Raw genomic sequence first — 26237 nt, 5'->3', positions numbered from 1 at the left:
AGAGACGGGGATAGAGAGAGGGGTGGTATTCATGTGACCGCCGGTCAGCTGACCGACAGTCACATGACCTCCTCCACCAGCCCGACAGTCGGCATGCCGACCAACAGGGACTATTTCCACTCGTAGGTGTCCACGATACCCATAGAGTGGGAATAGAACCCGTGGCGACCGTAGGTCGCCACCGAGCCCGCAAGGGGCTTGCTGCACTCGCCCCTCCCCGCCGGGATCCCGGCGTCGGTATGCTGCCGGGATCCCGGCGTTGGTAAGCTGACCGGCGGTCTCCTGACCGCCGGTCAGCAGTACTACACCCAGAGAGAGACAGGGGTACAGAGAGAGATGGGGAGAGACAAGGAAGAGAGAGAGAGATGAGGTAGAGAGACAGGGAGAGAGAGAGGTGAGGGGGAGAGAGATGAAGGAAAGAGAGACAGCGGGAGAGAGAGACAGGGAGAGAGAGATTTATTTATTATTTATTACCAGTTATTTATATAGCGCACACATATTCCGCAGCTCTGTACAGAGAACATTTGCCCATTCTCTGCCTCAGTGGAGCTTACAATTTATATTCCCTATCACATGTACACACAGACACATTCACGCTAGGGTTAATAATTTTTGTTGGGAGCCAATTAACCTACCAGTATATTTTTTTGGAGCTTACAATTTATATTCCCTATCACATGTACACACAGACACATTCACGCTAGGGTTAATAATTTTTGTTGGGAGCCAATTAACCTACCAGTATATTTTTTGGGATTGTGGGAGGAAACCGGAGTACCCGGAGGAAACCCACGCAAGTACGGGGAGAATATACAAACTCCGCACAGTTAGGGCCATGGTGAGAATCGAACCCATGACCTCAGTGCTGTGAGGCAGTAATGCTAACCATTACACCGTCCGTACTACCCCATGAGGGAGAAAGAGACAGCGGGAGAGATAGACAGAGACAGGAAGAGAATGAGAGACATGCAGAGACAGGGAGAGAGACAGAGCAGGGGAGAAAGAGAGAGACAGGGAGCGCGGACAGTATAAGGTGAGGTGCACGGAAACTTCTACCAGTCTGGGGGTGATGAAGATGGGGCACCGGGGGTGCCACACAATGACGCTCCTCCTTATGTGGCCAGGAGGCTGTGGCCTCACCCCTATAGATTTTCTCGGCAGAGGGGAGGCTCCCAATGCTCCCTGCACATGAGCTACAAACTATCTTTACACTTACCCTCCTTGTCCGCCTGGTGCCCGTTGAGAGCTGTGTAAGCGCTTTCTGCAGCGTCTCCGGTGCAGCTCTACTTCCAGCTTCACTGCCCGGACTGTGTACCCCTCTCTCAGTGTCAGGGCAGCTGTTCATGGGGGCAGCTCTAACCCTCTGTCCCCGTTCTCCGCTCTGCTTCTCCCGCTATTGATTTCCGCATCCCCGTATCTCGCAGCACTCTCAGCTCTACCTTGATCGAAGGGGTCTTTTAGTGACCCCTTCCCCCCACTGAGTCTCTAGGTCACAGAGGGGGAGAGCTGCATTGATGCTGATCAGCGCGCCGCCTCTGCTCAGTGTATCTTCCGTTGAAGCAAAAAGGGCAGGTCTGGGAGACAGTGAAGGAGCCAGGTACCCCTGTCAGGGCTGGAGCACAGCGGCAACAGATTCCGTTGCCTCTGGGAGTTCCGCCCCTGAGGCTCTATCAGATCTGCCTAGGGAGGGGGCGTGGCCTGTTCTCTCACTTCCCTCCCTGGCTGCACAGTCTCAGCAGCCTCTCTCCCCATGTTCCCCGCCCCCTTCTCATGCTGCCGATAGAAGAGCCAGCCATGGAGACAACCCAGCACCGTTGCCAGTGGGGAGGACCCAGGAGCAGCAGTAGCAGAGGAACCAGGAGCAGCAGTAGCCGAGGATCCAGGAGCAGTACTAGTAGCAGCAGCAGCAGCAGCAGCGTGCTGGGGATAGGTGATAGGCGGCAGCAGGGAGTACTCCCAGTACTCATGCAGTGCATGGTGTAACCTAGCAGCCGGCTACCACCAGGTACTGTGCCCATCTTTCCCTTCCTCCTCTCACTCCATGCAGTGCCCACCCTGTACCATGTGTTATCCTATTCCCCACTGTGCCATGTGTTACCCTGTGCCCCTTAGGCCATGTGTTACCCTATGTTACCCTGGGCCTTGTGTTATACTATGCCCCCCCCGTGCCATGTTTTACCCTGTACCATGCATTACCCTGTGTCATGTTATACTCTGTGCCCCCCCCCCCCCCTTGCTATGTGTTATCCTATGTTACCCTGTGCCAAAGCTAAATTGCTTCTGCTTACACTCATATGCTGTGGGATGCCCAGCGATGTGTTTCGCAGAAATCGTCAGTTTGTGGAAGTCCTCTGTGCGTATGTTTCTTATCACATTTCCTTCTCTACACCCCCCCTCAATGCTGCATCGCCACCCACCGTACACCCGCCGCTTGTCACTCAAATTGCGATCGCATCCTTCCGGGATGTGAAAGTCCACACGCGCTGCACAGATGGCCGAAAAGTGTCCATCTGCAATTTTAGCAGTTTTCCAACTGCTACTGAATGAGGCCTTGTGATTGCTGCCCATTGCTGTGCTGCATGTAGATGGGATGGACTATATATAGGGTGGTATATGGCATAAATCTGGCTCTGATACTAGCCAGTGCCTCTCCAGCCATTGACCTCACCACACGTCACTGGTTGGGAGGTATGCTATAGGGAACTCATTTGTGAGTACATTACTAGAAACCAGTGATGCACATCTGTAACATGTGTGGTAGCTAAACAAGCCTCTTAGCAGACAGTCCAATAGCAGCTGCTACCCTGGCAGTTCTCATGTTGTGCATTAATCATCACCAGGGGCAGTAATACAACAGGCTACAATTTCACCCCAACAGCAATTTTAAAAGCTAGTATCCAAACAGTTTTAATAAATGAGTAAAACTAGCAGGTCAGGGGTCCTACTATTACACTCACTGACCCCAATATGGAACACATAACTTTAAGACCAAGCTTTAGCTACTTAAAACCCTTAGCCTAAATTCACACAGACCTTTTATGTGTATGAACAAGGAGCACTGGAGTGAGTGTGACTAATATTGCACACATAGGGGGATATTCAATTGTGTGGAAAGTCAGTTGGGTGTCTTTTTTTTCCTATCTAATAGACAGGAAAAAACAGACACCGAATTGACATTTCAAACATTTGAATTCCTCCCATAATGTCTCATACTCTTGCCCACTCTAATTTTTGCAAGCCTGAAAAAAACATTGATGTACTGTATACTGTAAGATTTAAAGAGCTCTGACTATGCTGTACACAATAATACAACCAAATTCTAAAACGGGCGATAATAATTTCTACTAGTAGATGGTAAAAGAAACAAGCACTTTTGGTGCAGCACCACTATCCCCTGATGCCTCATAAGGTGCTAATTAACAATCAGCTTTTGTTAAAAAATTGATTGAGTCTAAAGTAAAGCAAAACAACGATAATAACAAAAAGGCAATACAGTATAAAGAGAAACAGTGCATCACAATCTAAATGTAACATACATAATTTGAGAAAATCAACATGAAAGTAGCATTGTCCTTCTCAGCTCACATAGGGTGGCAGTGTAGCCAACAGGTTTGTCTGAAACATTACTGCTTTCCTCTAACCCACAAATTATACTGCGGCCCATATGAATATCAAAGTGGGGCATAGTAGACTGAAAAGGATGGTGCCTGAATGCAGCCTGAAGCTAAGCTGATGGTCAAGCATAGTTAACATGTATAAAATGTGTAAAACTTTCTACTTGCAGATTATAGTTCCCTGGTTATATGTCTACCTAATGCACTATCTGCACTGTTTAATATACTGTAGCTCAGGAAAAAAACAAATTTTTTTTTGAAGCATAGTCAATAAAATAAACGGGGAGATGTGTCAAGCCTTCTAAAAAGAAGAGAAGTTGAGACGTTGCCCATAGCAACTAATCAGTTTCTAGCTAGCCCTTATCAAGTTATAGGTTGAAGCTGATTGGTTGCTATAGGCAACTTCTACACTAGTCCACTTCTACACTCATTTGAAGGTTTGACACTTCACCTAATTCAGAAGCCCAATTACTATCAGTTTCAGTATATAGCATATGATTATAGGAAAAGCGATTGGGATCCCGTGGCTCAAAATGCCAAAATCAGAATCCCAACGCTGAGAATGCCAACAGATCCTTGACGTGGGTTTGAGGTTTTGGGTTAGGCACTAGGGGGAGGATTAGGGTTAAGCTGCGGGAGGGGATGGTTAGGGTTAAGTTGCGGTAGGGGACGGTTATGGTTAGATTGCTGGAGGGGTGGGTTAAGGGTAAAATACTTAACCGGAAGCAGTTTCCAATCTCAGTATTGGGAATCCAGTGTCAGGATTCCAACTGTTGGGATCATGGCCGCCGGAATTTCATACCAAACCCGGTTACAGAACATATTCCTATGTTGTATTTAAATTATGGTACATAGGTTAGCGACTGTTATTCACACACGACACACCGTTTAATATAATCCTCAGTGCACTACTGCTAACATCACTGGAAGACTTCACTGAAACTGGTAAATGATTATAGAAAATTCCAGTGTTATTCTGAACATACCTTAATAACTAGTGCAATTAGAACAAAATAGTGATCAAACAATTATGAACTTAGATCACTGTAGTGCAGTCTGACTAAAATATTTTATACATCTTCACAGTTAATCAGGAAGATAAACAGGCCTACATTAATTCACGTGGATTCTACAGGATCAAGTCATTTGTATCAGAGCCCATTGACTAGGAAAAGAAATGTAACTTGAGTCACATTCGTATGTAATATAAGTCACATGTCAAAACTGATTTTAAGTATAGTTTGGTTAACATTCAGTTTTTTGTTTGTGTGTCAATCATAAGTTTAGGTTCTTATAAGTGTATAGTATAACAATCATACTGTAAAAATTATTAGGAGAGCAGGTTTAAATAAATATATAAGTCCCTTCAGTTCCTATGTCCATTCTGTTGTAACATGAATCATGCATATGAACAATACAATTGAACTACTATGAGTATACATTTATTTCTGCTTCTAAGCATTATGACTACCAACCCCATATATTAGTGTCATATTTTTAAAATGTTGAATTTCAGCTTCATTTATGTGTGTGGTGCATTTAAACTTATACAAATGAACATGAAATGTAACGTCAGTCACATGGAATGACCCTACTAAATAAACTTCCAATAGTTTGTTGACATACTGTACAGTAGCCTGTGCATACAGCATTGAAACCATTAATACCTATGCCAGGATGCCTCCATTTAGATTTCAACGTATTTGTGTGCCAAACATACATAAGAATGCATGTAAATGCCTACTTAAATGTAAATGTAGAATGGCATAAGTTCAGCTCAAAAACAGTAGTAATTGCTCCAGAATTACAACTGGTGTACAATTATGTATACTTACGCCAAATGATAGCATAGGGATGTGGCTTGAATCAGTAGTAAAGTTATGCTACCCTATTTGTACACAATATAATAATGTGATCCGTTCCATTGTCACATGCACAAGGGTAAATAGTGTCTTGACTGTTATTAATTAATCTGAAGTTGCATAATATGAACATAAGTACAAACATCATTTGTTTTTCCATTTAAAAATCAAATTGGAATTTTCTTTCTGGCAAAACTCGAAATGAAAATTTGAATAAATAGCCATGACTTGATGTGACATAGCCAAGTTTTCAATGATTTTAGTAATATCAGCAATAGAAGTCAGTGTACAATTAGCCAATTTGAAGCAGCTTGATGTTGCTGCAGGTATGATTATTGTATTATTACATCAGCCCTGCAGCCTCCAGACCTCCCCAAGTGCCAAATGGCGTATACAGGAAAGAGGCCAATTGAAATAAATTACAATTCAGGGAACACATTTTTACTGCACTCAGCCTATGCTGACTAGAGGTGAGTGGTCCGGATTCCTTGGAATCCAAACCGCTCAGAACACAGGGGATCCAAGTCCACCTGAGCTGTGGCTCAGGTCCCACTGCGAGTACGAATGTCATCCTCCGACGCCAGATTCTCGGTTGACTTGGAATCTATATAAGGCGGTGTGGGCAGGATTTGGCTCAAGTTCACTCAAAGCACGCTGCTGTATTCTGCGCTATACTCTGCTTTATTGGCTGCTACAGTGACTGTATAGGGGGCATGCTGCTGAATGCATCGCTATACTCTGCTATACTGGCTGGCTGTGCTGTGTCCTCAAGTGGCTGTGCTTAAAACTGACTGTGTATAGGGGCACGCTGCTGAATGCTGCGCTGTACTCTGCTGTATTGGCTGTTCTGTGTCCACAAGTGGCTGTGCTTAAAAGTGACTGTGTATAAGAGCACACTGCATGCTGCTGAATGCTAAGCTATACTCTGCTGTATTGGCTATGCTGTGTTCACTAGCGGCCCTAGTGCCCTTTGTTCAAAGCCCTGTGACTCCACGCAGTTTGGACCGACCAGCGAGTTCAAAAATGAAAAAATAAATAAATATTTATTTGTACGGTTCTGTGCACTATACCCCAGTACGCTGGGGCAATGTTTCATAGATGTGCTATAAACTCCCGTGTGCTTGTGTCGCTGCTCTGTCGCTTAGTAACCAGCCAGCTCGCTGCAGCCTTTGTCCACTATTGGTGAAAATAATATTGTGAGCTTTGAGGTGGTCAAAATTGATTGGAAATGACTGGAAATGAATGTTATTGATGTTAATAATACTCTAGGAACAAAACAAGTCCCAAATAATTTTTGGGGAAAAATGCAAATCCAAAACCAGTTACACAGTTTGACAAATCCAAAGCCGGATGACAAATCAGAACCAAATCCATATCCAGCAAAAATGGTCCGGCGCACATCTCTAATGTTGACCTTGCTGCATTTCCAGACGTAAGTCAACGCAAGTCAATGTTATACAAAAATCTGCATATGATGTATGCATATGCATTTGTGCACATACGCAGCATAGAAATGCATGTATTACACAAAAAAACAATGGTATCTATCGAAATTGGATGAGTTCCAAAGTGAACCACTATATGGCTGGATAAATGATTCTTATTGTAGTGTCTGGCAATGACAGTATAAACATCTTCAGAGGTTTTTAAATATTTTGTGCTACAAAGTGATATAAGGAGATTCTTAACTCGCTATTGTCTCAAAACAGCACAAATATGCAAACTTACGTGCGCAACGCATCTGAGAAGCGATGAATACATAACCGTGTTTACATGCGCATCTGAAGCTGCCTTGTGTGTTCAGGCACTCTCCGTTTTGACAAACGCCTTGCATGCTGCACTCATTTATATCTATACAAAACAAGAACAGACATAGAAGTTAGGTTATCGTTTGGAAATACAGGTATTTCCATAATTATCACATTGACTTATGATTGGTGAAGTCAACACTTGGCTGAAAACAGCAGCATATATGCAGATATTTTAAAATATAATATAAGCAGATAAAGGGGGTCATTCCAACCCGATCGCTTGCTGCAGTTTATCGCAGCGCAGCGATTGGGTCGGAACTGCGCATGCGCCGGCGGGAGGAGGCTGGGCGGCGGCTTTAAGCCGCCATTCAAGGGGCGCGGTCCGGCCAACGCAGGCATGGCCGGACCGTCGGGGGGGCGGGCCACGGCAGCTGTGTGACGTCACACGCAGCCACTGTGACCCGGGGCAGCAAAGAGGTTCTACCGGCCAGCCGCAGGAGCGGCGCTGGCCGGGAGTAACTCCTGAGGTGCAAAAGCATTGCCGCTGTGCGATACTTTTGCATTTCTGCGGGGGGGGGCGGCACTGACATGCGGGGCAGACTAGCCCTGTGCTGGGCATCCCCCCGCATGTCTGAGTGCCTGATCGTAGCTGTGCTAAATTTAGCACAGCTACGATGAACTCTGAATGACCCCCAAAAATACAAGGTAGTTCACCACTACGGATTATAGTCTGTGTCGGACTGGTTACCGGGGATTCATTGTTTAGACACCTAAACCCAGTTTCTGCTCAAAAACCCATAGTGATGATGTGGGAATGGGAATGTCATGGATATTGGGGGTTGTTCAAAGATGAACGCAGATGGCTGCCCAGCATGTGTGAAGCCGCCACCCGATGTGTCTACAATCTAATTGCTTATGCATAGGTACTAAGGTTGACCCCTGGCTGCGCTGTCAGGTGGTCGGCAGCCATTTTTTTTCGGAGCAGCTGTGTGTGACATCACACAGCCACCCTGAAAAAGGTCCCAGCCCGCCCCTGTTCACCCCCCCTCCCCCCAACACCACATCACCACCCCGCAAACGTCCGCTGCTACCAATCACATTGCAGTTGCATCCATCGAGGATGCGGCCGCAATGTGGTTTGCCGTGCAAACTGCGCTGCGAGACGCTGGTGCGGCTGGGTCTGACTGACCCCCATAATGTGTGGTGAGGGTGTTGATAAAATCACAGTTATGTACATAGCTCCGTAGCTGTCATGTAAGGTATAGGGTATAATCCCACATTAACCTCTCTGCAATATATTGTAGGTCTTAAATATGAAAAACAGAAGATAGAATTATTTTTTTTGAAAGAATGTTTGTAAAAGTACATGAGAAACTTCAGTGTATGGTGAGGGGAACCTGTAACAACTGTGGCTGACATATTTTACTGTCTGCAATCATGTCTATGTATAGTAGTTTTAAGTCCTATGGTTGATGTATTGCGTGATCCGCAACAATTTTAATAAGTTGTCTCTCTTTCATGACACTACAAAGCCACATGGGTAAAGATGGTGGGCACCTATTAGCACATTACCCCATAAGCAGAATTAATTACACATAAGATATTTACCCTGGCAGTGAGTGCTGTTAAGTCTTTTATACCCTTGCGGGCAATCTGAACCAAGTTCGCCTCGGAAAGGTGCAGTCTTCTGCATGCTAGAATCTGTAAAGCAGCACACAGAAAAAGTTATGCATACTGTGCTTGAATATTTAATACAACTCACTCTCCATCCCTTCCCCCTCGCTATTGTCTGATGTATTTTACTTCCAACAGCTCTGGAAAATCTGAATCCAAAATCTGAGAGAAGTGAGAAAAAAGAGAAGGAGGGGAGAGAGGGAGCGCTGTGTAGAGGAGAAAGTGCACTGTGCCGTACTTGGATTCAATTTCTTTAAAACTTGCTTCATGGTTTCGATTTTTGGGAACATTGTGCTCGGCAAATTGCAGTTACCCATAACAAATGTAAAATACAGAAGAAACTCTGAGATATATGAGAGTAACAGAAAACACAAGAGGGATTCCAGAGAGTAATAGTTAAAAGTGTGTGAGAGACTCATTATTGTATCAAAATTCCAGTTCAAATGTAATCTGCATCCTAATATCCTGGGTATATCCCAGGGGCATTATGTGGTATCAGCCCTGGCCTGGCTGCTCATCCACAATTATTCTTTTTAAGTCTGGGGCAACAGCATCTGACTAATAAAGTTTTATATATATATAGGTATTGTACACATATATATATATATATACTGTATACACACACACACACACACACACACACACACACACTCACACTATTACATCACTCTGTATCAGTCTTCCTGGAACCGATCATTTAAAAAGGAGGGTTTTGTGGTTTAAAATTGTTTCCATGCCCATATGTGCTGTTCCTCATACATCTCAGTAATCGTGTGGTGGTATAATTCAGACAAGCTTTACATTTACCATTTCAATTCAGTATTATAGATTTATAATATACAGGTTGAGTCTCCATTATCCAAAATGCTTGGGACCAGAATTTATATTTTGGATATCGTTTTTTTCCGTATTTTGGAATAATTGCATACCATAATGAGATATCATGACGATGGGACCCAAGTCTAAGCACAGAATGCATTTATGTTCCATATACACCTTATACACACAGCATGAAGGTCATTTTAGCCAATATTTATAATAACTTTGTGCATTAAACAAAGTTTGTGTGCATTGAGCCATCAGAAAACAAAGGTTTCACTATCTCTCACTCAAAAAATTCTGTATTTTGGAATATTCCGTATTTCGGAATATTTGGACATGGTATACTCAACCTGTATTACTATTTCACTTGTAAAATACAGTATATTGACAAAATACCTTTTTATTCACGGTTGAAGACTACAAAGCAATATAATATATCTCATTCAATAGAGATGTTACATTTGCATTAGTAAATACTCATACTACTATATATATAATGCGTGTTTATACTTATAATGGAACACAGGCAGCAGTGACTTAATAATGATTTTTGCCACATTAAAAAAAACAGGCTTTCCTAGTGAATAAATAGTCACCTTAAACTAAGGAACAGACTAATATTCTGTATCCTACACTTATTCTCCAAGTATCGCATACTGGCAGTCATGCGCAGCTCAGCTGGTGCAGGTGCATCGTAATGAAGCTGATTACATTATGTGTATGGTAATCATGTAACTGATGACAGAACATTTGATTAAAGAGTACGGTTTGATTTACAGAACATATTTTTCCAATTATGACTGTGTAAGTATCATTCCCGGCAAGGGTGGTCCCACCACAAGTGGATTGTGTATTTCCACATCTATGCTATTTACTAGTAGGCAGTGCTCCATATTTATCATTAACCAACCACTTTGTGGTTCAGGCCTTGGGGACAACATTACAGTGAAAAAAATACAGAGTATAGAAAGAAATTATGTATCTGTAAGACATACAGTAGGCTTGCCACAGGATCCCCTTACAGCAGGTTACAGTCACAACACATGCAGATCTGTAATACTATGGCAGCACCGGCTATAGCAATAATCTAGTAGAAAGCATCACTGGAATAGTGTACACCCTGTTGGATGGTTTACCCTAAACATAGATTCTGCATTGTAAACCAACTGAATTGCCTTCTTTATTTAACATATATTTGTTTTATTTGTATGTGGTACTCACATGGTAACTGTGGACACTTATTACATTTGTGCTGTCCCCATGCTGTTCCCACACTGCCGCAACAATCCTCTTCCTTGGTTAATCCAGGTAGAGGGTTACTGCCACACTGTAATCAAAAGATACACAAAGTGATATGAAAGAGAAACACAACTAACAAGGGCTTCTGGGTTTTCCTGTCCAATGTATGTTACATCATAATCATCCTCAGAGTGTTTGCACCCTATGCAATCACTTATAAATACTGTATTTGTAACATGTGCTGCAAATACTTCAGAAGGGCATGCAGGGGATAAATACAGAAGGTCAAATAATATTTTTGAAGAAAACATATATTAATGCATTTATACTTAGTGATAATGATGCAGAATTGTATGTATCATTGCGGCTGGACTGCCCTTATCTGTAATTATGGTTTGATACCCTTTACTTTAATATCATCAGGGTGTCCTTGCACCAGCCCTATAATAGATGCAAAAGACTGTCTGAGAACATGAGTATTTGCGCTTCTGCGCAACTCTGCACTGCTCGCAATACTGCCATAACGCCCTTAGTGATCACTGCCTACATAAAAACACTATTACAGCCCAAGGGAGATGCAGCTGAATCATATTCTACACTGCCAGTCGTTGCATACGCTTGTTTCCGGAACATGCACAAAGCAAAAACATGCAAAATACTCTCTGCAGACAGATTATGTTTAACCCTGCCTCGGCCTCTCAATGCTATTTGGAATGTCTGTGCAATGAGTGAAAACTGTTTTATTTGGAAGTACTGTACATGGCAGGCAACCATGGTAAACCATACAGTAGGTAAAGATGAGGCAAAGTAAAAAGTCACAAGATTGATTTTCCTCAAAGGAAACTATAACCTGTACAGAGATTACTAATATATTTTGCTTCCCCATTGATAAAAACTGACAATGCAGCACCACTGGGGGAATAAAGGGAGAATGTTTTTAAATTTAGCTCAGATAAATCACACTGAAATTATCTCTCATTAACAGACAGATTTTCACAAAATGACCAACAGTAGGGCATACAGGGAAGTAGCACTATTGAGGTCATACTGTAACGTACTGTATGTGGGGATTGTCAGAGACAAGCTTTATACCCCTTTTATACCCCTTTCACACAGAAAGGCAAATTCCCAGCTGAAGAAGTTCTACCCGGTAATATGGCGATAAATGCGGGTCCTTTTTTGTGAAAGTGTCAACCCGGGTTAAAACTCCTGGGACTTCGACCCAGGAATTTACCAGGGTTGGAGACCCGGGAATTTCGAGCCGGGTTGACCCTTTCACACAGATGAAATACCCGTTTTGATCCGCAAATTACCGGGTAGAAATTCTTCACCTGGTAATGTGCTTGTCTGTGCTGGGGGGGCAGGGACCGGCAAAATTACCCAGCATGGAAATCCCTGGTAAATGCCGAGTAATTCAGACATTTCTGTCTGTCTGAAAAGGGAATTAACGGGCCAAATAACCCAGGTTATTGCCGGGTCTACCTAGGTCGGGCTGCAGGGAAAACGGCTCCCTAAAAAATATAACCGGCAATCCTACCTGGGTCTTGACCAGGGTTGAACAAAGGTAGGACCAGAGTTGTGGGGCAGTGTAAACAGGTAACCTGGGTCATGCAGACAGCTTCGAAGCTTGGGTGAAGGTGAGTGGATGCCCAGTACATGTGTGCGGGGTCCATTCACTGCACAGATGGAGGCTGGGGGCAGCCCAGCAGTTGCCAGAGTACGTCTGGGGGTCCCGATCAGAGGATTTCACGGCGCTTGGAAAGAATGGCCTTAAAGACACTGCACTCATGTAAATCTAGGGTATGACCCAGATTGGAACCATGTTCCAAATCTCTGGTGGGATCTGGGATTGTGGTGTAAAAGGGGTATTACAGTTGCATTAGGTCTAAGGATTATCAACTGCACCAACATGCTTTTTTCTACTGTACTGTATGTCGTTTTCTTCATGGTATAACTTCTCTGGACATAAAGGTTTAAATTCTTCTTTGGCTCAGATAAACTCAGTTCCACCTGCTCCGCTGATTGGAAAGTACCAGACTGTGAATAGTTTGTTAACTTTGACTACTGTACATCTGTTATCTTACTTCCAATCTTGTTGCTTTACTCCAGCATTTTTCACATATTTCTGGTCTATTTCTTAACTCTTCCAAATCTAAACTTTTGGGAAACTGTTCTCATTCTCAAAGAATCTATCAAAGCTTTATGCACAGCAGGCAAATTACATTTATATGTTAAACATTACTTCACATCCCCTGGGGGAGGTGCTTTGTTCAATGTATGTTAATGCAATCTGTCAGCAATTATTATAACCTGTGTTACAACTAGAGATGTGCGGTGGGCACTTTTCGTATTTTGTGTTTTCATTTTGGATCTGCATCCCCGCTCGTGTATTGGATCTGGATTGGTTTTGCAACCTTTCGGGTTTTGTTTTTGTATTTGTATCTGGATGATTTTTGAAAAAAAGCACAAAAACAGCTAAAATCGCAGAATTTGGGGGTAATTTTGATCCTATGGTATTATTAACCTCAATAACATTAATTTCCACTCATTTCCAGTCTATTCTGAACACCTCACAATATTGTTTTTAGGCCAAAAGGTTGCACAGAGGTCGCTGGATGACTAAGCTAAGCGACACAAGTGGGCAGCACAAACACCTGGCCCATCAAAGAGTGGCACTGCAGTGTCAGACAGGATGGCCATTTTAAAAACTAGGCAGCAAAGAGCACATAATGCTGTATAAACAGGAGATGCACACTTTAACAAACCAATCATTTCAGCGACAGGGTCTGCCACACGACTGTGGCTGAAATGATTGGTTTGTTTCGCCCCCCACAAGAAAAGAAGCAATTAATCCCCACACCAAAAAAGAAGCTATTAATCTCTCTTTGCACAAACTGGCTCTACAGAGGCAAGATGTCGTCATCGTCTTAATCCTCCGACTCCTCACCCCTTTCAGTGTGTACATCCTCATCCTCACAGAGTATTAATTCGTCCCCACTGGAATCCACTATCACAGGTCCCTGTGTATTTCTGTAGGCAAGTGTTGGTAAAGGACTTCCTGGCGGAATTTATAATTCATTTTGATGAGCATCATCTTCTCCACATTTTCTGGAAGTAACCTCCTACGCCGATTGCTGAACAGGTTACCTGGCTGCACTAAACACTCTTTCAGAGTACACACTGGAGATGGGGAGGGGGGGGCTCGCAATTTAGGTAAAATAAAGCCAGTTTGTGTAAGGGCCTCCAGATTGCCTCTTTTTCCTTCCAGAATATGTATGGTCTGTCTGACATGTCTACTTGTATGCTGTCACCAATATAATCCTCCACCATTCTTTCAATGATGACAGCATCATATGCAGTGACAGTAGACATGTCAGTAATCGTTGGCAGATCCTTCAGTCCGGACCAGATGTCAACACTTGCTCCTGACTGCCCTGCATCACTGCCAGCGGGTGGGCTAGGAAATTTTATCCTTTTCTTTGCAGCCCCAGTTGCAGGAGAAAATGATGGAGGAGCTGTTGACGGGTCACGTTCCGCTTGAGTTGAAAATTTTCTCACCAGCAGGTCTTTGCACCTCTGCAGACCTGTCTGCCGGAAAGAGAGATACAACGTAGGCTTTAAACCTAGGATCGAGCATGGTGGCCAAAATGTAGTGCTCTAATTTCAACAGATTGACCACCCTTGAATCCTGGCAAAGTGAATGAAGGGCTCCATCCACATGTCCCACATACTTAGCGGAATCGCTCCGTTTTAGCTCCTCCTTTAATTTCTCCTGTTGCTTCTGCAAAAGCCTGATGAGGGGAATGACCTGACTCAAGCTGGCGTGTCTGAACTGACTTCACGTGTGGCAAGTTCGAAGGGTTGGAGAGCCTTGCACAACACGGAAATCATTCTCCACTGTGCTTGAGTAAGGTGCATTCCCCCTCCTTTGCCTATATCGTAGGTGGATATATAGGCTTGAATGGCCTTTTGCTACTCCTCCATCCTCTGAAGCATATAGACTGTTGAATTCCAACTTGTTACCACATCTTGCTTCAGGTGATGGCAGGACAGGTTCAGAAGTGTTTGCTGGCGCGCCAGTCTTTGGCACACAGTGGCTGAATGTCGAAAGTGGCCTGCAAATTAATTGTATGTGCAAAACATAGGACATGCTGAAATTTGCCCAGATGCAATGCATGCACAATATTGGTGGCATTGGCCCTCATTCCGAGTTTTTTGTTCGCTAGCACCATTGCACACGCTAGGCCGCCGCCCTCTGGGAGTGTATTTTAGCATAGCAGATTAGCGAACGAAAGATTAGCAAAACTGCTACTAAATAATTCTTAGCAGTTTCTTAGCAGTTCCGGACCTACTCACAGATTGCGATCAGCTCAGTCCGTTTAGTTCCCGGTTTGATGTCACAAACACGCCCTGCGTTCGACCAGCCACTCCCCCGTTTCTCCAGACACTCCCGCGTTTTTCCCTGACACACCTGCGTTTTTTAGCAAACACCGGGAAAACGCTGAGTTGCCGCCCAGAAACGCCCCTTTCCTGTCAATCATTTACCGAACAGCAGTGCGACTGAAAAGTGCCGCAAAAGCCACAGCAAAACTGCTAAGTTTTGTGTTAAATAACTAAGCGCATGCGCCCTGCGTGCCTTGCGCATGCGCAATTTGCAACAAATCGCAGCATAGCGAAAATTGGCAACGAGCAAACAACTCGGAATGACCCCCATTGTCTGATATCACAATCCCCAGGAGAGTCTAAGTGGGGTAAGCCATTGTGCTGTGATGTCCCTCAGTTTCCTTAAGCGGTTGTCACCGGTGTGCCTCTTACGGAAACCAGTGATGCCTAGGAACGAGTTGGCACTTGTGAGATGCTGCTACTGGTGCCACTGCTGTTGTTGCTGCGGGAGGCAATACATCTACCCAGTGGGCTGTCACAGTCATGTAGTCCTTAGTTTGCCCTGCTCCACTTGTCCACATGTCCGTTGTTAAGTGAACACTGGGTACAACTGCATTTTACAGGACACTTTTCTTAATTTTCTTAATGTCCCTGTACAGTCCGGGAATAGCTTTCCTAGTGAAGTGGAATCTAGACAGGATTTGGTCCCGGAGACACAGTACGTCCATCAACTGTCTAAATCCCACTGCACTAAAGGCGGATACTGGATGCACGTCTAACACCATCATAGTTGTTATGGCCTCAGTAATCCACTTTGCAACAGGGTAACTGCTATCATATTTCATCTTCCTCGCAAAGGACTGTTGGACAGTCAATTGCTTAGTTGAAGTATTACAAGTGGTTTTCCAACTTCCTCTCTGGGATGGCAATCGACTCCCAGCAGCAACAACAGCAGCAGCAGCAGCAGGCGTACCACTCAAGGATCTTCCGGAGGAATCCCGGTTAGGAGAGGACTTGTCAATCATGCGAGTGACATGGCCTGCAGGACTACTGACTTTCCTGACTGAGGAGGAAATTGATGTTGAGGAAGTTGGTGGTGTTGCTTGCAGGAGCTTGGGTACAACAGGAAGAAGGGATTCAGGTGTCAGTGGACTGCTTACGCTCTTACCCAAAGTTTCTGAACTTGACAATGACTTCTGATGAATGCGCTGCAGGTGACGTATAAGGGAGGATGTTCCTAGGTTAACGTCCTTACCCCTACTTATTACGGATTGACAAAGGCAACACATGGCTTGACACCTGTTGTCCGGATATTGTGGAGAAATTATTCCACACCGAAGAGGTGGCTTTTTTGGTATTTTGCCCAGACATGACAATGGGCTTTCTCATCCCACGGACAACAACTGTCTCCACTGGTGCCTTATTCAAACAAACCACATCACCATCAGAATCCTCATCGTCAACTTCCTCCTCAGCGCCAACTACACCTATATCCTCCTCATCCTGGTGTACGTCTACAGTGACATCCTCAATCTCAATATCAGCAACTGGACTGGCGGTGCTCTTCCCAGCACGTGCACGGGGCATGTAAATGGTGGAAGGAGCCTCCTCTTTCCATACAGTCTTGGGAAGGTCAGGCCTAGACATCGCAACCGCGGACACACTTGGACTCTCCTTGTGGATTTGTGATCTCTCTGAACGCACAGTTGTATTTTTCTGTGCTTTAACAAGCTTAATTTTTTTAATTTTCCGAGAGAGAGGATGGCTTCCATCCTCATGAGAAGCTTAGCCACCAGTCATGTCTTAGCCTTTCCTGGCCACTTCGTGTCGTGAATGGCATATTGCCAATTTTACGTTTCTCGTCAGATAATTTCTTTTTTTTCTGATTATTAATTTTTGTTTCTTGGATTCTACATGCCCTCTATGACATTGGGCATTGGCCTTAGCGGACGATGTTGATGGAATTGCATCGTCAATGTCATGACTGGTGGCAGCAGCTGCTTCAGCACTAGTACTAGGAACTGGAAGTGGTTCCTGATCTTCCACTAAGTTTTCCTCCAAATTGTTGTTCTCCATTTCACAGCTCCCTTTATTATTACAGCACACAGAACCCACAGCACCCCTTTATTATTTCAGCACACAGAACAGTGCCCCTTTATTTTCACAGCACCCCTGTATACTTACAGCATACAGGCCCAGTATAATGTTATTTGAACAGCAACACCCCTATATTTTACAAGAGCAGTGTGCTTTTAATTTTTAACAACTGCACCTCTGAATTTTTACAACATACAGGACCAGCAGCACCCCTATATTTTACAGCTACAGCAGTGTGCTTTTAATTTTTAATGACTGCACCTCTGAATTTTGACAACATATGCCCTGTAGCAGCACCCCTATATTTTACAGCATACAGGAGCAGTGTGCTTTTAATTTTTAACACCTGTACCCCTGAATTTTTACAACATACAGGGCCAGCAGCACCCCTATATTTTACAGCATATAGGAGCAGTGTGCTTTTAATTTTTAACAACTGTACCCCTGAATTTTTACAACATACAGGGCCAGCAGCACCCCTATATTTTACAGCATTCAGCAGTATATTTGTAATTTTTAACAACTGCACCCCTGAATTTTTATAGCATACAGGGCCAGTGTAATGTTATTTGAACAGCAACACCCCTATATTTTACAGCATACATCAGTGTGCTTTTAATTTTTAACAACTGCACCCCTGAATTTTTATAACATACAGGGACAGTGTAATGTTATTTGATCAGCAACACCCCTATATTTTACAGCATACAGCAGTGTGCTTTTAAATTTTAAGTGCACCCCTGAATTTTTACAACATACAGGGCCAGCAGCACCCCTATATTTACAGCATACAGAAGCAGTGTGCGTTTAATTTTTAACAACTGCACCTCTGAATTTTTACAACATACAGGGCCAGCAGCACCCCTATATTTTAAAGCATATAGGAGCAGTGTGCTTTTACATTTTAACTGCACTCCTGAATTTTTATAGCATACAGGGACAGTGTAATGTTATTTGAACAGCAACACCCCTATATTTTACAGCATTCAGAGGTGTGCTTTTCATTTTTAACTGCGCCCCTGAATTTTTATAACATACAGGGCCAGCAGCACTCCATTATTTTACAGCATACAGGAGCAGTGTGCTTTTAATTTTTAACAACTGCACCTCTGAATTTATACAACATAAAGGCCCAGCAGCACCACTATATTTTAAACCATACAGGAGCAGTGTGCTTTTAATTTTTAACAACTGCACCCCTGAATCTTTACAATATACAGGGCCAGCAGCACCCCTATATTTTACAGTATACAGAAGGACAGTGCCCTGCACCCTGTATACACAGTGACAGCCAGGACAGCAATGCCCAGGTACAGCTGCAGCACATGAAACACCAGTGACAGCCAGGACAGCACCCCTAACACAGTACAGGTACACCACAGTGACTGCAGCAGCACCCCTACAGAGCACACACAAACCCCATCCGACACCACCACCCACAGAGAGAGACAGAAGTCTGTCTCCCTCACTCTCCAAGTCTGGAGTGAAATGGCGGAGATGCGCGGCTGTTTATATGGGATCAAAATCCCGCGAGAATCTTACAGCGGGTTAATTACACTTTGCCTCGTTCTAGTTTCTGAATCTGGCGGGAAGTCCTGAGCCGGACTCGGATCCGGACTCAAAGCGTGAAGTTCGGGGTGGGTTCAGTTCTCAGGGAACAGAACCCACTCATCTCTAGTTACAACTGTTTATCAGTTATGGAAATTGTATGACTGTAATAGTCAGATTCTTATCAACCCTAGGGGATCTATTTTATGGAAGGGAGAAAATCTGTAAATCAGCATAAATAGCCTTTTTCTCCCCGGGTTTATAGATCCTCCCGGATTTATGAAGTCCCACAGGATGCAATGCCTCTCACCTGGTATTGCCATCAGTGGCCAAACCTTTTCAGTGATGGAACAATATCCCAGAATGCTCAGCAAAGTTGATAATATCCAGCATCTACAATGGAAGGCTGCGGCCTAGGACCGTAACTAGGGTTGTGTGAAATGTTCCGCAGAACAGAGCACCTGAAGGCATGGGGCGCTGTCGGCGGCACCAGTCAATTAACAGTTTCGTTATTTTAACATGTAGATTTCTCCTGCCACCAATTTACTGTTTTAATCATTTTAATTTAGTTTCCTCCTGCTGCTCCTATCTCTTTTCCGTGGCCGATAACAGTCGCTGTATCTACAGTCACTTCCTTCTGTATTTAAAAGACACATTTTAAAATTCTGCAATACAAAGGATTCAAACCACCACCTTTTACATTGGAGGTAGACACCTTTCTGATGGAGCTATTTGCTCCTGTGTAGGGAGCCAAAAAGTCTAGTTACTGCTCTGCTGCAGTCTATCCACAAAACAGAAAATAAACGAGAACCATGGGGCAGATATATTAAGCCTGGAAAAGTGATAAAGCAGTGATAAGTGGAGGGTGATAACACAGCAGCTGTCATATGTTAAACCAAAATGAATGGCTTGTGCATTATCACCTTCCACTTATCACTGCTTTATCACTTCTCCAGTCTTAATACATCTGCTCCCAAGTTAGCAGGCTGGGGCGAAACCCACATGCTACAAAGGAGATGAAAGGTTTGAGTGTGGATAAAAAATAACATAGATTTTTTATACAACATTATATTGCGATATACAACACATATACACATACATATAAAAAAGAACCATAAGTGGACCACAATTAGAAAACCTTTTAAGGGCTAAAGAACCACTCGTAGTTATAATGTAGGAATGGGAATGTCATAGATATAATGTAACGTCTGCTGGGAGTGAGGAGGGTGTTGAGAAAAATCTGACAGTTATGTACACTGGGGGTCATTCAGACCCTGCCGCTAATGTGGCTTGCAGTGGAGACACATTGCAGTCACATCCCCGGTGGATGCTACCGCAATGTGATTGACAGCGGCAGGCGTTTTCAGGGAGGCGACGCAGCATTGGGGGGGGGCAGGGCGAACGGGGCTGACCTGCACCGTTTTTTGGGGCGGCTGCATGACATCACACGCAGTAGCTTCAAACTAAAAAAAGGCTGTTGACTGCCTGACAGCGCAGCCATGCTGCGCTGCCAGGGGCCAACCTTTGATCCAATGTGTTCACAATTAGATTGCGGATGCAATGGGGGGCGACCTCACACATGCTGGGAGGCCTTGCTCCGTGCTGGGCGGCCCTCAGCATGTACAGAGATGAATGCAGATCTGACTGCATATGCAGCCATCTGCGTTCATCTCTGAATAACCCGCATAGTTCCATAATGGCTGAATAAGGTATACGGTGTAATCTCACATTCACCTCTGTGCAGTATAGGGGGAACATTTGCTAATAATCATGTGTTGGCAATTTACCTTATATTTAATAATTCCATTATTTTGCAAATCACAAATTTACAAAACTATTTCACATGGAAATTGCATGTCAAACTCAATTTTGCAGACCACATCATGGCAAATCACCATTGGAAAATACTTTGTCAAAATAACATATTTACCAATGTAAATCGCAAATTTACTAAGAATAATTTTGTGAAATCGCTCAAACCCACACAAAAATGCCACCTCAATGACCCAAATTAATGCACTTGCTTTTAGGAAGCGTGTTTGCTGCTTTTGTGTTGTAACTAATTAATGAAATAAAATGTAATTAAAAGAAAAAGAAACGACGTGAGTCCGCCCAAAGCAAAACCAGCACTGGGCTCTGTGAGCCGGTCATAGTTCAATTAATACTGGGGTGAAACAGTTTGGGGGTCCCTCATATTTCAATGAACCAGCATCAGGCTCTTGAGCCAGTCCTGTTTCCGTAAATACGGGCATCAAAATTTATAGGGGTTTCCAGGACCAGCACAGCGCTCTTACTAGCAGGGGGTTATGCCACTCAGCCAGGGGACACACTTGACAGGGGTCCCCTGGCCAAGGCATTCATCCCCCAGCAACTAGTCACCCCAGCCTTGGTATTCCTCAGAAAGTGAGGATCCCCCAATAACATGGTTCCCCCTCCTGAGGATCCCCCAGGGCTAGGGTGCAACGGTGGGTGCCAAGTTGATAGTAAAGTTAGAATAAAATTGTCTTTTACAGGAGGACTATAGGTCCCAGGTGTCCCTGCATGCCGGTGCTGGTTTTGCTTTTGGGGGGACTCTATGTATTTTTAAAATAAAATGTACTCTTTACTTACTTACTCATTTACTTTTTACTTAGCCTGCAAGGATCTCACTGAGGTGAAAAATGTTCCAGCGATAAGGGGCGATCATGGATCGCATATCAATTCAAAATGATTCTTAGTAAATATCCCCCCATGGTCTTAGATATGAACAACAGATGATAGAAATACACTTTTTTAAGGAATGTTTGAAAGTACATGAGAAACTTCAGTGTTTGGTGAGGGGAGCCTGTAACACTTGGGCATGACAGAATTTACTTTTACTAAAAACTACTATGCCTATACATTTGACATTTTAAATCTTGCGGCTGATTTTGCACCTGTAATTATTGGCTGATACACAATGATACAATGACATAGGAAAGGGATAGGCCATGGGAGTAAATTGAGACATCCTGAATAGGCTTTTCCTGTTCTGTTGTACCACTGGTCGAGTGCCATAAGTTTGGTCACAAGGAGGGGAGACAGAACAGACCATGTTTGTTGTAGCGTGAGGTGTTATTATTAGCATTTAAACGGTATTATGTCATGGGCTACAAATAGTCACTGCACGTAATCAACACAAATCTATAAACATCTGTATGTTACAAATAAGAAGATAGAGCATAAAGGATAGCTGTATGGCAGCTACTGTAGCTGAATTTAGATAAAGGCATACATACTGACTTTATTTCTCTCCTTTCTAGGAGAGTTCCGGAAGCGGAGATGGAGGTGGCCACTGTGGCTGTGGGGCAGGATAAACTTTATCGTTAAAGCCCCCTCCCTCCCACCTCCATGCAATGCTGTAAAACATGTCATTATGCTAAGGAGGGATGGACAATGTTGATGTGATCCGTTGAGAATCATGTCATAACACTGCCATCCCATCCTGCCCATTTCTCTAGTAAATGGACAGGATACAGAAGGGCACCCTGCTCACTAGTAACTTAAGTCAAGGAAACTCCACACAATTCCGAATCTCCCAGACATGCCACAAGGATAGACAAGTATGGATAATGACAGTGATGGGAATACATAAAAAGAAAAAAGGTAAACTAAAATAAAATCAGTAAATCAACCACTGCAGAGAAATGAAAGAGGTAGTGATGGGTTTCAATAATATCAGAGATATGGGACTAGACATTATATACATGATATAAAGGGGTTCAACTGCATACAGGGCTTTTAGGGAGTACCCTCCTTTTGTGTCAGTAGATATATTGTTCAACTTCAAGTTCCACTTTAGTGGGAATAACACATTCCAGGGTGCACATTGACTTATGTATAATAAAAAAGACTTTCATACATGTACAAATATATATGTAAAATGTAATAAGGAGAGTTCCATTATCGCCTCACTCATCATAATTAATTGAAGTCACTACTAAATCAAAATGGCTTTTATACAAACAAACAACATAAGCAAATATGCATGAAGGCTGTGGTCTACAGTGATAGAAGGGTGGATGTGGAAGTGAAATGTCACTGGTTTCACCTCATACATTTTCAGGTGCATCAACAAACCTAAGCATACAGTAGATTTATTTTTAAGAGTTGTGGCAATTATCACAGATTAATAGAGAAACTAATGCCAAGATTTATCAAACCTTGGAGAGTGATACATTGAACGGTGATAAAGTACCAGCCAATCACCTCCTGTCATTTTTCAAACATATGCCCTTATTTATCAATGAGTGATACATTTCACTGTGAGTGATAAATTGCACCAGCCAATCTGCTCCTAGTTGTCATTTTTCAAACACAGCCTGTGACATGGAAGGTAGGAACTGATTGGCTGGTGCAATTTATCACTCACATAAAAATTGATCACACATTGATAAATAAGGGCCATAGTCTGTAACATGGCAGTTAAGGGGTGATTCGCTGGTACTTTATCACCGTGCTATTTATCACTCCCCAAGGCTTGATAAATCTGGGCCTAACTATGGTATTGGACACCAGGGGATGATGGACACTCTGATGATGTTTGCACTTGATATGTTGCTAACAATGCACCAGACAGATAAAGACCAACACAATAAGGTTAATATGTTGGCTAAAACAATGCAACATTGTAAAAGGGCAGTTGCCTAGATCTGGCACACAGGATAATAAGGCTTAAACTGGCAACAATGGTAAGGATCAATGTCAAGGGTCTTGTACTTGGAATAGTAAACAAGGGGTTACAGTAAGTCAACACAATAGGGTAAGAGCACAAACTCAGTACAAGGCAAAAGGATATGTAAAAGTAAGGTGCGTATACTGTACAATATAGCTCAAAGATATATAAAAGCTAGACATTGGTGTGTAGACTTTTATAAACTGTCAACTTGCTAACCTGTGCTGCTGAGTACATACTGTATAAGGAATTCCGTATGCTGGGTGTCAATGATGACCAAGACTTGACTTGATAACATTCCCTCTAGTATAGTCACCAAGTTTACTCTGCTCCAACTGGCCATACCAAAACTAATGATGACTGGAAATTGCAACACCTGAGCCTCATCTTTGAAACTTAATACAGTTAAACATGTAGCTTTCATACAGAGTTTGAGAAGGTATGTTGTTTTGTGCTAATCTGAGTCCAGATTGACCAGTGCTGCAGCCTATGAGAATACTCCTACCTCATCTCCTCCTCAACAAGTGACTTCCGGTCTTTGTGGGATGTTGGTCATAAAGACTTTACACAGTTTGTGATCATGCACATTTTCAGCTGCTTCCCATGAATGCTGATCTAGATTATGACCTCTCCACTTATTGCAGATTCCCATGAAATATTAGTTTCCATGATTTTTCTCATGCCAATGCATGGATATTGGAAGACAAAGTTTCTGCTCAGATGGAGTCTGTCTGGCAATGACTGGTAAGGACCAATAAATCAGTCACTGAAATTAGCTGATGGACTCCCAGAATTTTGACTAACTTTTATTCATGAAGCTGGAGTATCAGATTTCTTTAATTAATCCACAGTCTATTTTAGGATAATTGAGACAGCAGATACCACTAAATCTGAGATATTTGAGGGCAAATTGTTGACAATATGATGAAAAGAATGGACTTTGGTAGAATTATGAACAGTTTTGTGAGTGTTCAGCAATAGTACTGAAGTCTACCCTGCCTCCATGTACGAAGCCTAAGTGAACACGCCCTCAGTCCTTCAGTCATAACTGTCGATTTTTTCAGTCTGACTCAGAATCAATCACCCTTGCATACACTTGGTTCTGAAGTATGGGCCTAATTCAGACCTGATCGTAGCAGCAAATTTGTTAGCAGATGGGCAAAACCACGTGCACTGCAGGGGGGGCAGATATAACATGTGCAGAGACAGTTAGATTTGGGTGGGGTGTGTTCAAACTGAAATCTAAATTGCAATGTAAAAATAAAGTAGCCAGTATTTACCCTGCACAGAAACAATATAACCCACCCAAATCTAACTCTCTCTGCACGTTAAATCTGCCCCCCTGCAATGCACATGGGGGGTCATTCTGAGTTGATTGCACATAGCAACTTTTTGCTGCCCGTGCGAACAACTAGACGCTGCCTATGGGGGAGGGTTTTTTTGCATAGCAAGGCTGCGAACGCTTGTGCAGCCGAGCTATGCAAAAATATTTTGTGCAGTTTCTGAGTAGCTCTGGAGTTACTTACTCGCTGTGATGTCTTCAGCCTGTCAGGTCCCGGAATTGACATCAGACACCCACCCTGCAAACGCCTGGACACACCTGCGTTCGGCCCACCACTCCCAGAAAATGGTCAGTTGACGCCCCGGAATGTCTTCCTCCTGTCAATCTTCTTGCGATCGCTTTCTTCCTTCTTCTTGTCATTGCTCAGCGACGGCCGTCGCTGGGCAATGATGCGCCTGTGCATTGCGGCCGCTGCACATGTGCAAAACTGACCCGTCCACACCGCTGCAAAAAACAACAGCGTGCGAACGGGTTGGAATGACCCCCATGGTTTTGCCCATCTGCTAACAATTTTGCTGCTACGATCAACTCTAAATTACCCCCTACAGTATGTGCAAAGAGAATAAGCAAGATTAGTCCTGTAAACAGATTTCTGTTCACCTCTGCATTAGCCCCTATGTATGCATTTATTTATGTTATCTAAGAAATATATTGTATTTAGCCAAAGTCATGATATGTTTTCTGCCATATGCAGAAATATTTTATTGTCTTCATATTTTGAGGTGGCATGATTGTTAAGAACTTAGCGCTGTCTTTTCTTCTATTGATTTTGTCTATATAGTTGACTAGGTCTTGTGATGTTTCAATTCAGGGCAATAAATCCTTATTATAATTTAGATCATGCAAGATTGGTGATTGTTGGCTGCTATAATTCAATCTGTGTTGTCATAGTAACATAGTAACATAGTATCTAAGATTGAAAAAAGACAACTTGTCCATCGAGTTCAACCTATTTGTGGTCTCCTATGGAGAATTAATTTTGGACTAATTTTGTCTGATGCTGATGTCAGCCATTGTGTTTTATTCCTCTTTTTTTTCTTTAACTATAGTGCGTGACTATGCACCATAACCCTGAATACCCTTATCCATTAGGAATTTATCTAACCCATTCTTAAATGTGTTGACTGAGTCTGGTGTTACTACTCTCTCAGGCAGGGAATTCCAAACACGTATTGTCCTTACTGTGAAAAAAAACTTTTCTTCGCTTTGTTC

At 43.2% G+C, this 26237-nt stretch overlaps 1 protein-coding gene across 1 annotated transcript in view; it reads right to left on the bottom strand.

The window, feature by feature from the left end:
* The window catches only part of LTBP3 (latent transforming growth factor beta binding protein 3), a 282983-nt gene that overhangs the window by 220770 nt on the left and 35976 nt on the right, over positions 1-26237 (bottom strand). The window contains exons 4-6 of the mRNA XM_063945201.1: positions 10945-11050; positions 8836-8928; positions 7205-7327 (exon numbers count right to left, since the gene is read on the bottom strand). Coding sequence (XP_063801271.1) covers positions 7205-7327; positions 8836-8928; positions 10945-11050 — 322 coding nt within the window. The remainder of the gene's footprint in view (positions 1-7204; positions 7328-8835; positions 8929-10944; positions 11051-26237) is intronic.

Source organism: Pseudophryne corroboree, chromosome 11 (genome assembly GCF_028390025.1).
Source record: "Pseudophryne corroboree isolate aPseCor3 chromosome 11, aPseCor3.hap2, whole genome shotgun sequence".
Taxonomy (NCBI): domain Eukaryota; kingdom Metazoa; phylum Chordata; class Amphibia; order Anura; family Myobatrachidae; genus Pseudophryne; species Pseudophryne corroboree.
Note: the sequence above shows the minus strand (reverse complement) of the source record. Positions and strands in the feature narration are given on the sequence as shown.